General features: G+C 54.3%; 1 protein-coding gene across 4 annotated transcripts in view; it reads right to left on the minus strand.

Annotated features, from left to right (window-relative positions):
- OTOF (otoferlin) overlaps window positions 1-15,410 on the minus strand; it is an 80,721-nt gene that overhangs the window by 35,837 nt on the left and 29,474 nt on the right. For 2 of the 4 annotated variants that reach the window (XM_048298855.1, XM_048298854.1), the window contains exons 6-11: window positions 5,522-5,595; window positions 3,402-3,528; window positions 2,807-2,861; window positions 2,014-2,145; window positions 1,582-1,644; window positions 690-774 (exon numbers count right to left, since the gene is read on the minus strand). In XM_048298855.1, coding sequence (XP_048154812.1) covers window positions 690-774; window positions 1,582-1,644; window positions 2,014-2,145; window positions 2,807-2,861; window positions 3,402-3,528; window positions 5,522-5,595 — 536 coding nt within the window. Of the gene's footprint in view, window positions 1-689; window positions 775-1,581; window positions 1,645-2,013; window positions 2,146-2,806; window positions 2,862-3,401; window positions 3,529-5,521; window positions 5,596-11,230; window positions 11,261-13,828; window positions 13,877-15,146; window positions 15,168-15,410 lie in introns of all 4 variants that reach the window. The other 2 variants (XM_048298856.1, XM_048298857.1) reach the window with 2 other exon arrangements.

Raw genomic sequence — 15,410 nt, forward strand, 5'->3', positions numbered from 1 at the left:
GTCCCGGACCTTCCTGTCCGGAACGTTGATGTCCTGCCTGGGAATGTCACCTGGGGCTTCTTCCTTGGCAGGGCGGGGCTGGGCTGGATACCAGCATATCCAGGAGGGATCTCTGACACCCGGGAGAGCTGGAGAAGACCTGGACCCAGGGAGAGCTCAGAGCCCCTTGTGGGGCCTAAAGGGGCTCCAGGAGAGCTGGAGAGGGACTGGGGACAAGGGCCGGAGGGCCAGGACACAGGGAACTGGGAGAGGGCAGGGCTGGATGGGATATTGGGAAGAAATTCTTCCCTGTGATGCTGGAGAGGGGCTGGGATGGAATTCTTGGAGCAGCCGTGGCTGCCCCATCCCTGGCAGTGTCCAAGGCCAGGTTGAGCAGGGCTTGGAGCAACCTGGAATAGCGGGAGGTGTCCCTGCCCATGTCAGGGTGGAATTAAATAATCTTTAAAGTCCCATCACACCCAAGCTATTCTGGAATTCCATGAATTCAGGGGGGGTATATGGAGCCTTCTCCAGAAGTGCTCTTCCCTGACCTACGAGCGAGCCCAGGTGACCGATGTCTTGCACATTTACACTAAATTGGGAAAGCATTTTCCAAGGAAACCTGCGCCTGCCTGGCTCCTTTGCCAGGAATTTTACTCCACAGAGCAGGCGCAGACACCCGGGAATTGTCGTAAACAACATTCACATACCAGGCTGGGTATAAACAGTCCCAACATCCATCTTGAAGGACCCCACCAGTGTCCCGCTCCGCAGGAGGTTTTTGGAGTGGATCACCTGGAAATCGAGAGGGGAAAATCACTCAGGAATTTTCCCAGGACCTGGGAGGCACAAAACGATTTCCAGAGCTCTTCGGTGCCAGATGGAAAAGGAGCTGAGGAGTTTTCCTTGGTCTGGGGAGGATTCTATGGACACCAAGAGGCCTGGTGGGGTTGGCAGCTCCTGATTAGTGGAATTGCCAGGAAGTTTATATTTGGAATGAACAAAAAATGCAAAGAAATTAATCTTTGGAGCAAGATCCCTTTTCCAGCCCCTATGGCAGCAAACATTTGGATATTTCCCTGATGGAGAAGCCTTTAGGATGCTCAGAATTTGAGGAAAACTGGGAGAAATTGTACGACCAGTTTGTGCATGGGGTGGATATGGATGATCCTAATTAACATGTCCTAATTGGGCAGGGAATCTGCAAATCTTGTCCATCACCTTCTGGGTTTTGGGAGGGCTGAAATCTTGGCTTTGCTCTCAGCATTCCCAGTCCTGGATTTCCACAAGAGGTCTGATGCTCCAGGAATTTCCCTGGCAGGCTCAGGAAGGTCTTTCCTCTCCCCAGGAATAAACAAATCCCAAAGTTTGGTTCTATCCAGCTCTGGAATACCAGAGACCACCCATGAAGGGACACAGGGAATGTGGGAGCTGTGTGGAGCCAGGAATGAAGGTTGGAACAGAAAAACGGACTGGAGGTCTGCAGAAGAGAATTCCTGTTGGGAATCTCACATCAAGGACCTTAAATCCATCCCAAAAATGGGTTGTTTGCTTCCAAAGCCCCCCAAAAAGGACAAGGACAAGGCCACCGGGGTCACTTACGGAGAGCTTGATGATCTTGTCGAACATGACATCGGGGGGGACGTGGAAATCGAAGACAAAATACTGGAAGGGAAAGAGGAATCATGAGGGGTGGGATCCATCAGGATCGGGAACGCCCCGGAGAAGCTGCGGATGCCTGGGGGAGCTCCTGCAGCCCACGGCCCAGCAGGGATGCATCCATGTGATTCCGACGCTGAGCGTACGACCACACGGATCACTGACCCCCCAATGAGTGGGGGGAGCCAACGGAAGCGCCGATTTCTTGGAAAACCTGGGACTAACTGGTCACAAAATTCCAGAGGGCAAAGGCTTCGTTTCTCATGTGTGGTTTGAGATTTCACCTTATTCCGACAGGAATTTAACCCAAAAAACCACGGAGAAGAAAGAAATCACCGGATGGAGGGGTGGGAGTAGCAGAGGGGCTGGACCCACCTCGTTGTAGTAGGGACAATTGGTGGATTCCTTCATGGACGTGTATTTCTTCTCCTCCCCCACCTCCACGCACACCACGGGGTCCATGTTGAGCCCCACGAGCTGCCGGGCCTCGATGATGGTGACACTGACCTGGGGAGAGGAATTCCCAAACTTCCACGTCCCGGGAGCAGCTCCAGGCTGCCTTCACCCATCCCCTCCACCTCTGACCAAGGGGAATTTCCAGTGCAATGGGGTCTGCTGCTCCCACTGGGACACAGGCGAGGAGGGGCTGGTGGGGTGTGGGATGCAGGAGATCCCAGGAATCCCGGTTATTCCAGCCCCAGGGTGTGGGCGCTTCGCACAACATGGAAAATCCAATGGATTTAGCCAAGCTGTGGGATCAGAGAGACCCATCCCATTGGCTTCACTTCTGCTGGAAAACACAACGGGATCATGGAGTGATTGGAATTGGGAGGGATCTTAATCATCCCATTCCACCCCTTGCCATGGGCAGGGACACCTTCTTCTATCCCAGGTTGCTCCAAGGAGAAATTCCCTGGGGACAGCCTCAAAGAGAGCTGAATTTGGGCTGAATTTGGGCTCTCTGGGCTTCACATGCTGGACACCAACCCCAGTAAATGACTTAATCCTGCGTTTACGGCTCCACCAGTGAAATTCCAGCTCTTGGGATGTCCTGGTTCCAAGCCCAGTGAGTTGAGCCCCACCAGGAGCTCGGTCCCTGCAAACAGTGTCCCCAAGCCTGGGTTGTGACCCCCTGAGCGGAGCTTGGGGACACAGCAGTGTCACCGACCTGGTAATCCATGGGCCTCCCGGCACTTGGCTCCATCCTGATGTCAGGCTTGGACCTTTGGAAGAGCAGAAGAAACTCTGGGTCAAAGAACGGATGGAATTCATGGAATCATGGAATGGTTTGGGTAGGAAGGGACATTAAAGATCATTCAGTTCCAACCCTGACACCTTCCACTATCCCAGGGTGCTCCAAGCCCCGTCCAACCTGGTCTTGGATACTCCCAGGGATCCAGGGCAGCCACTGCTTCTCTGGGAATTCCATCCCAGTCCCTCCCAGGGAACAATTCCTTCCCAATATCCCATCCATCCCTGCCCTCTGGCAGTGGGAAGCCATTCCCTGTGTCCTGTCCCTCCAGGTCCTTGTCCCAAATTTCTCCCACTACAAGAGCAGGGTCACCCTCAACATTCCTTCAACCCTGGGACCTGGAACACTCCACAGAACTTTGGTGATCACTGCTGCAGGACAGATATTCCAAAAAAACCACCCTGCTGGCTCCATGGGACAATGATTTCCAACATTCCCCAAGTCAGGGATCAGACATTTTTGGGATGTCCGTCCTCACCTCCCACTGGCACAATCCCAGCTGGGATCTCACCTTTTATTGGAGACATTGGTGGTGACAGCGGTGACAGAGGCCAGGGAGATGGTGTCTGGCTCCAGGCCTGCTCCGTATCTCATGGCCTTTCTATCCAGGTCTTCTGTTTCCAGAACTGCCGGATCATCTGCGGGAACGGGACAAAGGAATGGCTCCGGTTTTAATTTCCATCAGTGAATAATTAAAGGCTGAGAGAAAGGAAACCAACCCATCCCCTCGGCCTCGGCCGGGAATGCAAAAACAATGGGAACCAGGTCGGGTCTCGGACAACCTGCTCGGAAAAGGGGTTATCAGAGAGCTGACATGGAATTCCATCCGGGCAGAATTCCTGCGGAGGGTTTTGGGAACCAAGAAAAAAAAAAGGAATAATGATAAACACCCCAAATTCAGGGGGGGAAAGAGCATTGGAGGAAGAGCTGGGGATCTGAGGAGCACAAGAGATGTTGCCAAGACAACCAATTCCCTGGTTTTGAGGAGAAAGGGGTGAAAAAAATGGGAGGAACTGGTCAATTCCAAGAGGAAAAACTACGGCAGGAGCCCAGATCCCACCAGCACATCCCCATGCCTGGGTTTCTGTTGGAAGAAGGTGCTGGAATGCTCCTTTCCTGTGGGAAAGGGAGTCCTCAACCCAGCTGGGAGACTGAGACTGAGCCAGAGTCACACTGCCTCCGGCTCTGGGATCCTCGGCACAGGACGGTCATGGAGCTGCTGGAGCGGCTCCAGAGGAGACCACGGAGCTGCTCCCAGGGCTGGAGCCCCTCTGTGCTGGAGCCAGGCTGGGAGAGCTGGGAATGTTCACCTGGAGAAGGGAAGGCTCCAGGGAGAGCTTGAAGCCCCTTCCCAAGCCTAAAGGGGCTCCAGGAGAGCTGGAGAGGGACTGGGGACAAGGGCGGGAGGGGCAGGACACAGGGAATGGCTTCCCAGTGGGAAAGGGGAGCTTGGGGTGGGATCTTGGGAAGGAATTCCCAGCTGGGAGGGTGGGGAGGGGCTGGACTGGAATTCCCAGAGAAGCTGCAGCTGCCCCTGGATCCCTGGAAGTGTCCCAGGCCAGGTTGGAGGGGGCTTGGAGCCACCTGGGATAGTGGAAGTTGTCCCTGCCCGTGGAACAAGATGAGCTGTAAGGTCCCTTCCCACCCAAACCATTCCATGATTCCTTGATGATGAAGGACTTGAGCAGGTCAAGTCCCACGACCTGCAGGCGATGGACAGACCAGCACCTCCCAGTTTGGATTTTGGTCATCTGGAGAATCTGTTAGCCCTGAGCAGGACCATTCCCACCCATCCCACCCCCTTCCATGGGCAAGGACACCTCCACTATCCCAGGGTGCTCCAAGCCCTTTCCGGCCTGTCCCACCTTGTGAACAGGTCCTGATCTAACCCGCCAGAGGAGCCTGGATGGGATGGAAGCACCCATGGAATGCTGGGAATGCTGGCTTGGCCAACAGGCAGCGGGTGTAGGACACCCATCCCATCCCATCCCATCCCATCCCATCCCATCCCATCCCATCCCATCCCATCCCATCCCATCCCATCTCCAGTGGCCAAGGGTCGGAATAACAATCCCAGCCCAGGGGAGGTGTGGGACAGCTGGAGGTTCCTGGGAAAGGTGGGATCAGGAGCTTCCTGGCCACGCAGCACGGACCACACCACACAGTGACCATTCCCTGACCACGGATAAATCCAACTTCCATGGGACCGAGCGCCCCATTCCTGCCTTTGCATCCTGGATGTTTTCCCATGGTCCTGCTGGAAGCTTTAACCACGAGGGGAACACCCAGGGCCTGGGAAGAGCACCCAGGTATCCGTGCCAGCATCCCAGGCAAAATTCCCTTTTCCTATCCTGAAACCTGGCTGGAAAGCAGTGGAAGTTTTCCCAGCACCGCAATCCAAAGCAAGGCTTTTCCCTGCCTGCAAGCGCACATTCCTGCTTTTCTTCGCAGTGGAAAACTGATCCTGAGGCTCTGAATGGAAACAACAATGAATTTCCACCTGCTGCCCTCTCCTGCCTTTCCAGAGGTATCCAGTTCCAGCCCCACCACGGTGCCAAGCCCAGGGAACAAGCAGCCCTTCCTCTCCTGCTGCTGCTGTCCCAGGAATCCACCATCATTCCACGACCGTACCTTGTTTCCGATGCTCGTCCTTGGACGGACGTGTCTTTCCAAGCTTCATGGCTGAAAAAACTCCTTTTCCAGCTCTGGATGAAGAGAGGGAGAATAAAAATTCCCATTAAGTGCTGTATTTTAGTGTTTTCTAGGACCTGGGAGGTGGGAACAGGAGGAATTTCTTCCAAAGGGAAAAGAGGAAGTATCAGCTGAAAAACAGAGCAGGGAATATTCCAGAGGCAGAGGCAGGATCACAGTGGAATCCACAGCCCTGGAATCTTGGAACCCATTTTTTATCTGGGAATCATAACTTGGGATAACTGAGCAGAGTCCCTGCTGGGGGTCCGTGTTGTGGTCCCACTCCTCATCTCTCCCAACCGGTTCATGGAATTTCTTTCCAAGAGGCCAAAAAATGAAACGACTGAAAATGAAACACCCAAAAATCCAAACATCGAAACACCCAAAATTTCAGACACTCCAACTACTCCCCCACCTGTGAGGGGGGAATGTTTTTAATCGGAAAATTCCCATCACTGGAAGCGTAGGAACCTTGGCAGCTTTTCTGGAGATGTTCTTGGGGCAGCTTGGAAATAACACGGGACCTCAGCTCCAGGCTGGACCTCAGCTCCAGCCAGGATCACACCCCACCTGCAGCCTGGACCTTTCCTCAGCTCCAGCCAGGACCTCACCCTTTTCTTCTACCTCACCTCCAAACTGGGACCTTCCCCCCCTCCTGACTGGACCTCAGATCCAGCCGGGACCTCACCTCCTTCCTGGATCTCACCTCACCTCCAGGATGGACCTTTCCCCACCTCACCTCTAGCCCGGATCTAATCTCCAAGATGAGCCTTGCCTCCAGGTTGGACCTCACCTCCAAACGAGGAACTCAGCTCCAGGCTGGACCTTTCCTACAGCCCAGGTCTAACCTCCAAGATGATCCTCACCTCCAGCCTGGAACTCACCTCCAACTGGGACCTCACCTCCAGCCTGGACCTTTCCTCACCTCCAGCCAGGACCAGATCTCACCTCCAGGCTGGAGCTTTCCTCGTCTTCTGACTGGACTTCACCTCCAAACTGGGACCTCACCTCCAACATGAACCTCACCTCCAGATGGGAACTCACCTCCACCCTGGACCTCACCTCCAGCCTTGATGTCGCCTCCAAGCTGGACCTCACCTCCAAACTGGGATCCACTTCCAGCCAGGACAACATGTCACCTCCAGCCAGGACTTTTCCTCACCTCCAACCCAAATCTAATCTCCAACCAGGACCTCACCTCCAGCCAGGACTTTTCCTCACCTCCAACCCAAATCTAATCTCCAGCCAGGACCTCACCTCCAGCCAGGACTTTTCCTCACCTCCAACCCAAATCTAATCTCCAGCCAGGACCTCACCTCCAGCCAGGACCTCACCTCCAGCTGGCTGCCAGGCCAGGGGATCCAGCGGATCCAGAGCTCCTGGATCCTACGGGATTGGGATGTGCTGCCCACAAGGCAACGCCGTGGAATCTGTGGGGTTTCCCAGTCCCACCTCTGGATGAGGCCAAGGGGTCAAGTTTTATCCTTGGGAATTTTTTCCCAAGACCAAGAAACCCTGGAATTGCAGCCAGCCTGGTGCATCCTGGTTGGAAGCAACCCCCAGAAGTCTGCAGGCTGCAGAGAGAGCCGGAGCAAGCGGGAAGAAAATTAAGGAGAAATGGGAAAATAACATTATCTGAGGAAGAGGAATCCAGTCGGGATAAGATCCAGGAACTATTTAAATCTGGGACTAAAGCAACACTCCGGCCTCTGGGAGCTGCGATTAATTCCCAGGAGGCTCCATGATGGTGCAGTTTTTCCATGGATTGGAGGAGAAAAGGTGAGGATGTACCTGTACCTGTAATCCCACCAGGAAACACCCAGGGGATGGAACCCTTTGGAGCTGTTTTCAAACTCATTTCTTTAATGAGGAAATGCTGGAATCACGGCTCAGGTTCTGGAATTCTGCTCCCAGACCGCTCTCCGCCACAGAGATTCCTTCCAGCCCGGAATACCCAGCAGCCAGAGCCCTCCATAAGACAACACACCTCCAGTTGGATTACATTCCTTTCTTTTCCATGGAATTCTTAGAACCGGAGAGCAAAAAATCCCTCCAGTCCCAGAGCTGCCATTTTACCTGTGGATGCTCAGGGATAAAATCCCTGTTCCAGGAATTTCTGAGGTTCCTTGGGAAGGAAAACCAAAGTGAGGAGCAGCTGGTGATGGACCCTGCAGGGAAAAACCTGGCAGGGTCCTCTCCCATCCTCCCAAATCCACGGACACCGAGGATGCTTTGGATCCCTCGGATGTTCCCGTCAGTAAAACGGTGACGGTGGTTTTGGGCCATTTGGAAAAAACTGGGATTAAGTGCTTGATCCAAGGAATGTGCGCTGAGACCCATCCCAGCATCACCATCCCAACCCAGCCCCTTCCCAAGGGATCCATGCGGGAGCTGGGATCGCCCCTCCGGCCCCTCGTGGAGTGGGGACTCAGGGAAGGAATTGGGATCAGCAGCTCCATGTGTTCCTAAAGGCCCTGGAGCTGGGGAAAAGCCTATGGAACATCCACGGGATGAGGTGGATCAGAGGGAAAAATCCAGAGGGCTCCAGGCCCGTCCATGGAACAGAGCTCCAGGTGCTGGGTCCGTGTCCATCCCAGTTCCTCTGAGCCAATTCCCAGCACTGGGAATGGAGCCCTGGGAAGGGGAAGGGGCAGGGAATAACAGAGTTTCGAGAGTGCTGGGGGAAGGGGAAAAAATGGAAAGAAACAAGGGGGAAGGAAGAGGGGAAAAAAGAAAAAAAGGGGAAAAGAAGGGGAAAAAAAGGATGGAAAAGAAAAAGGGAAAATAAAGAAAAAGTTGGGAAAAGGGGCAAAAAACGAAAAAGGGGAACTAAAGTAAAAAGAGACAAAAGGAAAAAAGAGGGAAAAGAAAAAAGGAAGAAGAAAAAAGGCAAAAACATAAAAAGAAATAGAAAAAAGAAGGAAAAGGAGAAAAAGGGAAAAGACAGGGAAAAAGGGAGAAAAGAAATGGGGGGGGAAAGATGGGAAGGAAAAACAGGGAGGTAAAAATGGGGATGGAAAAATGGGGAGGGAAAATAGAAAAAAAAAAAGGGAAAAAACACAGAAAAAATTAGGAAAAAACCCCAGGAGGAATAAGCAGAGGGGGGGAAAAAGAAAAAAAAGGGAAAAAAAGGTAGAGGGAAGATAAAATGTGGGGAGGAAAAACCTGAGGGAAGAACAGGGGGAAAGTAGGGAAAAAAAAGAAAAGAAAAACAGAAAAATTTGGGAAAGAAACCTCAGGAGGAATCGGGGGGGGGGGGCGGGGGGGGGGGGAAGGAAAAAAAAAGGGAAGAAAAAATAAAGGAAAGAAAAAACATGCGGAAAAATCCTGTCAGGATTAAAACATGCTGAGGATAAAGCAGGGAAAAAACCTCCAAAGGAACAGGAAAAAGCACCAGGAAAAGGAAGGGGAGGAAAAGAGGGAAAAAACCAGGAAAAAAGGAGAAAAAGAGGAATAACAGGAAAAAAGAGACAAAGAAATAAATTCCAAAGCAGTGGATTTTGGCCGATTTTGGCCGATTTTGGCGGCACTTGGCAGGTGCGGAGGAGAAGTGAAGGAACAGGATGAGGATGAGGATGAGGACGGAGCCGTCCCAAATGTTCTGGAGCAGCTTCCGAGTGGCTCATCCCGATCCCCAACCCCTTCCCAATCCCCACCCGTCCCTTTTCCCAGCTGGGTGAGCCCTGCCCAATCCCAAACACCTCCCCCTTCCCATCCCAGCTTCTACCTTCACCCAGCCCTGCAGGAGAAGGTTCTGGAAGAGCTGAGCCGGGAATGGCGGCACCTCTATGGTGGAACGTCCATCCCAGTGCCCGAGGGGACGGAGCAGGGATGGGGGATCCCTCCGAGCCTCCTCCGTGGGCGGAGCGGGAGTTTTGTGGGATCTTCCCGATCCCTCCGCTGCTCCCGCCACGCTCCCGACGGCGCCGGTGGGAAGCGGGGGCTGGCGGAGAGCTGACACCGTCTCCACATGAATATTCCATGAGGATCCGCGGCCCCGCGGAACCTGAGCTGCTGCCACAGCAGCCGGAGCGCTCCTTTGCCAATACCCGGCCTTCTCCCTCTTTCCCAAAGAGCTGATCTCCGGAGAAGCTGCTGCTGCTCCAGCACATCCCACCTGGATTCTGGAAAATTTGGGGTGGAGGAGGGAGCATCCTGATGCTGATCCCACGTCAGCAGAAACTTCCAACAAAGTTTGAATCCGTATTAGACACGGGAGATTCCACCCAGCCTCCAGAAGTGCTCTTCCCGTGGATTTTCTGCGGTCTAATACGGGATTGAGCATGGATCATCTCCAGTTCCACAAATCCTCCTGCTGCTCCTCTTGGCTTTGTCCTTTAGGATTTCACCCATGGGGATCTCCCGAATCCACAGGGATTCTGGAGCCACGGCAGGGAGTCAGGAGCAGCCTCTCCTGGCCAGATTCCAGTTAAAGATCCCGTTACTGGTGAATTATCCATGGATAAAAGGACATTGTAATCACTGCATTTTGCTGGGAGCAGGGAGCAGCATTCCCACGGCTCACTTCCTTGAAGGAATTCCGCCTGTCAGGAATCTTCCTGTTCTTCCAGGGGACAGATCCCGGTTCATCCTACACCCACCACCCTTGGGAAGATCCCAGCCCTCAATCCCTTTGTGCCTCTTCCCAGAGGAAGGACCAGAGCTGGGAGATCTCTTCCCATTTTTCCTGACTCTGCCCTCTCCTTGAGGACATTTTCCTCCTTTCCCACCTCGTCTCCTCTTCCTCACTTTATCCCATTAATTGGGAAGGTCCATCCATGGGATGTGCCATGAATTGATCCTTAAACCACAAAACAAGGAACGGGAGCCAGAAGAGACCTCCTGGATGGGGAAGTGCCTGGGGGTGATTCCAGGAGCATTCCCTGGAGCTGAGTTTAAATTTGAGCCGAGCTGCTCCAGCAGAGCTGGAGGATCCGGCTCTTGGGAGAACAGCCCGGTCTGGTATCCATGAAAACAGCTGGGAATAAGAGGAAGGCAGGAGCTGGAGAAACCTGGCAGCCTAATATGGGCACAGGAGCTGTTGGATCATGGAATCAAGGAATTCCCAAGTGGGAAGGGACCCACTGGGATCATTGATCCAACTCCTGCCCAGGACACCCAAGCAATCCCACCCTGTCCCTGTCCAAGCGCTCCTGGAGCTCTGGCAGCCTTGGGAATGTGACCATTCCCTGGGGAGCTGTTCCAGTGCCCCACCGGCTCTGAGGGAAGAACCTTTTCCTGATATCCAAAGAAAAGCCGGATCTAAGTCCCATCTGCACCCTGACCTCTCCTGTCCTGTCCGTGCCCAGGCTGGGAAACTCCCTTCATCCAGATCGGACGGATCCAGGCTTCCCTCAAAACCTCTCAGTTCCCTTCCGGCGCTGCCAGGCTCCAAAGCTTTTGCTGGATAAATATTCCTTGGTTTTTTGGATAAATATTCCCTGCAGGCTCCAAACCCTCAGGCCACACATCCAAGAGAGCCAAGTTTTTCCAGGGTGGACAGGTCCAGCTTTGGAAAAGGGAGAGCACAGCCACCGGATCAGCTGGAGAAGTGGGAACCAGGAGGAAGAGGAGCAGGGAGAGCAAACCAACCGGATCAGCTGGAAAAGTGGGAACCAGGAGGAAGAGGAGCAGGGAGAGCAAACCTACTTGTGCTCCTTGGTCTTCTCCTTGCCTTTGCTGGAGCCGGTGGCAGAATATCGAGGGAATAAAAGGCAAACAAACTTCAGTGCACCAAGGAATCCGGGAATCATGGAATGCTTTGGGTGGGAAGGGACCTTAAGGATCTCTAATCCCACCCCTACCATGGGCAGGGACACCTTCCACTATCCCAGGTTTTTCCAAGCCTGTCCAAGCTGGCCTTGGATGCTTCCAGGGATCCAGGGGCAGCCACAGCTTCTCTGGGAATTCCAGCCCAACCCCTCCCCACCACCACAGGGAAGAATTCCTTCCCAATATCCCGTCCAAACCTCCTCTCTCTCAGCTTAAAATTTAGGTGGAAAACATCCCTGCATGGCTTAGGATACCCCAGCTCCCAGCACTGGAGCTGGAAGCGATGGACATTCCCTGGATTTGTGTTTGGGGCTGGCAAAGCAGCACCGCTGTGCAGGACACGTGGGATTCCCGGATTCCATTCCCGGATTTGGGAAGCTCCTAGGCAGGGGACAAGGCTTCTCCTTTCTGGAGAGGGGAATGGTTTTCCTTATCCCCCTGCAGAGGTGCATCCATATCCTCCCTCCAGAGGGGCCTGTGCTGCAGGGCGTGGGCTGGATCTGGAATTCCTCATTCCCGCCCCGACTCCGCATCGGAAACATCAATCCCTTCCTTCCCCGTTCCCTTTGGGATCCTGCTCCGCTCTCTGGCTTCTGTTTTCCTTCTCTCTCATATTTCTCTCTCCAAGTCCTGCCTCCCTGTTTTCCTCTCCGGGTCCTGCCTCTCTCTTTCCTTCCGTTTTCCTCCCTGGTCCTTCTTCCCTGTTTTCCTCTCAGATCCTGCTTCTCTCCCTGTTCTCCTCCCTATTTTCCTCCCTGGACCTGCCTCCCTGTTTTCCTGTCAGGTTTCCACTCCAGTCCTGCTTCCCTCTTTTCCTCCCTATTTTATTCCCCAGCACTGCTTCTCTCCCTGTTTTCCTCCCCGGTGCTGCTTCCCTGTTTTCCTCCCGGTTTCCCTCCCTCTCCCTCTCTCTCTCCCATTAACCGCCCTCATTGTCCTGCAGCAATTAGGGAGGAGAAAGCAATTAAGCAGCTCGGGGATGTAATTAAGGAAGCTGGAGTTAATTACAGCAGCTCCTCCGCCGGACTGGGGACAAGGGACAGGGGAACTGATTTCAGAGCCTGAGATTCCAGCTCCTTGTGCTCTGAGCGGCTGGAAAACCATCCAGGAAAAGATTAAATTGTGAAGGGTTGCTGGATGGGTTTTGGGAGAGGGGAATTCCATAAGGGCTCCAGCAAAAAATGGGACACGGGTGGGAAACTGGGAAGAGCAGCACGGGCAGGGATCAGCTTGGAGCCTGCTCTGATCCAAGCATTCCTGCTTTTTCCCTGTCCCGATCCTGCTGTGGAAGCACAGCGGGAAAAATTATTCCCGTGCCAGCTGAGCTCCTCCCGGGAGCACCAAAGCGCAGCTCGGCATTGGAAAAGCTGCCAGGAGAGGAATTAAATCATTCCACGCCTCCCTCCGGAGCTCAGGGATCTGGTCCAGGTCCTGCTGGACACATCGGAGATGGATCGGCCGGGATTCCAGGCAGGATCCCTGTGGGATCACATCCCTCAGATCTCACTGGCTGGGATCCTTCCCTCCCACAGCCCGGCTGGAAAACTCCCTCTCTTCCCAATCCAAACTGCTCTGGGTGGGCAGAGGGCCTGGAATGTCCCCTGGAATCAGGATGGGATCCATCCCTGGGTGGGCAGAGGGTCTGGGATGTCCCCCAGAATCGGGATGGGATCCATCCCTGGGTGGGCAGAGGGCCTGGAATGTCCCCTGGAATCAGGATGGGATCCATCCCTGGGTGGGCAGAGGGTCTGGGATGTCCCCCAGAATCGGGATGGGATCCATCCCTGGGTGGGCAGAGGGCCTGGAATGTCCCCTGGAATCAGGATGGGATCCATCCCTGGGTGGGCAGAGGGTCTGGGATGTCCCCCAGAATCGGGATGGGATCCATCCCTGGGTGGGCAGAGGGTCGGGGGTGTCCCATCCCTGGGATCCATCCTTAGGAGAGGGGCCAGGGAAGTGCGGATCCTGTGTCCTTTCCCTCATCTCGGATGAGGGATGCAGGAACACGGCGCATTCCAGGTGTGTCCCTCCTTTTCCCGTGTTTCCCTCCTCCTGCTCCAAGTGTTTCCCACATCTCCTTCCTCTCCTGATTCCTGCATCCCCTCCATTCCTGGCACTCGGATCAGGGTGTCCGGGTGGGTGGCTGTGCTTCCTGAGGGATCCAGGACCCTTTTCCAAGGGCCTGGTGGAGCAGCCAGTGCCAAATTCCTCTTTGTCTATCCTTTCCTTTTCCCTGGGCTCTTCCAGTCCAACCCTCCCTGCCAAAGGTGACCACGGACAGCCCCAGCCTGGGCTCCAGGGGCCTGGAATGTGCACGGATGGGGAATTCCCATCTTATCTCTCAAACCACTCGGTTTGGAGCCCTTTCCTTGGGAAAATGGCCTCCTGGTCCTGCCCTGCTGCTGTTCCCCAGGGATTCTGCTGCCAAGGGCCAGGGCGTCACCCTGGGAATCAGGGATCAGGGAATCGGGATACCTGAACGGCAACACCAGGTGTTTTTTCTCCTTCCCTTTGGCCTTGGCTCTGCAATCCAAAGGAGCAATTCCATGAGATGTGATCCAGGGATGGACCCTCATCCACCTTCTTGCCCCAAACTCATCCACGTGCACGGAGCAATCCAACAAAGCCAATCCAGGAGTGTCCCGGAGGGAGAGCTCCCTGCAACAGGGCTTCCCAAGGATCCCACGGCATCCAGGGAATTGGGAACAGAGGTAGGACAGCACTGGTGGGGCTGGAATGATGGAGGGATGGAGGGAGGGATGGATGGAGGAATCCATGGATGGATGGATGGAATGGGTGAAGGGATGGATGGAGGGATGGAGGGATCCATGGATGGATGGAGGAAGGGATGGATGGAGGATAGGATGGATGGGGGGATCCATGGATGGATGGATGGATAGAATGGGTGAAGGGATGGAGGGATGGATGGATGGAATGGGTGAAAGGATGGATGGAGGGATCCATGGATGGATCCATGGAGGGATGGATGGATGGATGGATGGATGGATGGATGGATCCATGGATGGATGGAATGGGTGAAGGGATGGATGGAGGGATGGAGGGATGGAGAGGTGGGTGGAATGGGTGAAGGGATGGATGGAGGGATGGACGGATCCATGGATGGATGGAGGGATGGAGGGAGGGAGGGATGGATGGATTCATGGATGGAATGGGTGAAGGGATGGATGGAGGGATCCATGGATGGATGGAATGGGTGAAGGGATGGATGGATGGATGGAGGGATCCATGGATGGATCCATGGAGGGATGGATGGATGGATGGATGGATCCATGGATGGATGTAATGGGTGAAGGGATGGATGGAATGGGTGAAGGGATGGATGGATCCGTGGATGGATGGATGGATATAGATGGATGGATGGATCCACAGATGGATGGATCCATGGATGGATGGATGGAATGGATGAAGGGATGGATGGAGGGATGGATGGATCCATGGATGGAGGAATGGATGGATCCACGGATGGATGAAGGAAGGGATGGATGGAGGAATGGAGGGATCCATGGATGGATGGATGGTTGGATGGGTGGATGGATGGATGGATGGTTGGATGGGTGGATGGATAGCTGGAAATACAGACAAGCAGGACCCTCGGAGCCCCTTCGGAAGTCCCTGACCGGAAGGAGACTTGTCCTTGCTGGGATTAGGAAGGACAGAGGGAACCCCAGGGGTGAGTGATCCCAGAAAAGGCCCTTTCCATGGATCCAAACACCATGCTCCCATCCATGCACACACCATTCCCAAAGGGAAGCAGAGACACCACATCCCGTACCTGGGATCTTCCGGGTCTTCACTGTTGGGAGGAGACGGAACCAGGAGGAGGAATGTGAGGAATTAATGAACATTCCCAACTGGACGCAGCCACCCCCAGCCCATGGGAGCAGGACGGGGGAGGGGCTGATCCTCAAATCCCAGAATTCTTTGGGTGGGAGGGACCTTAAATCCCATCCCATTCCAACCCCGACACCTCCCATGATCCCAGGCTGCTCCAACCTGGCCTCGGACACTGCCAGGGATCCAGGGGCTGCCACAGCTT

This window comes from Corvus hawaiiensis, chromosome 3 (genome assembly GCF_020740725.1).
Source record: "Corvus hawaiiensis isolate bCorHaw1 chromosome 3, bCorHaw1.pri.cur, whole genome shotgun sequence".
Lineage (NCBI taxonomy): Eukaryota > Metazoa > Chordata > Aves > Passeriformes > Corvidae > Corvus > Corvus hawaiiensis.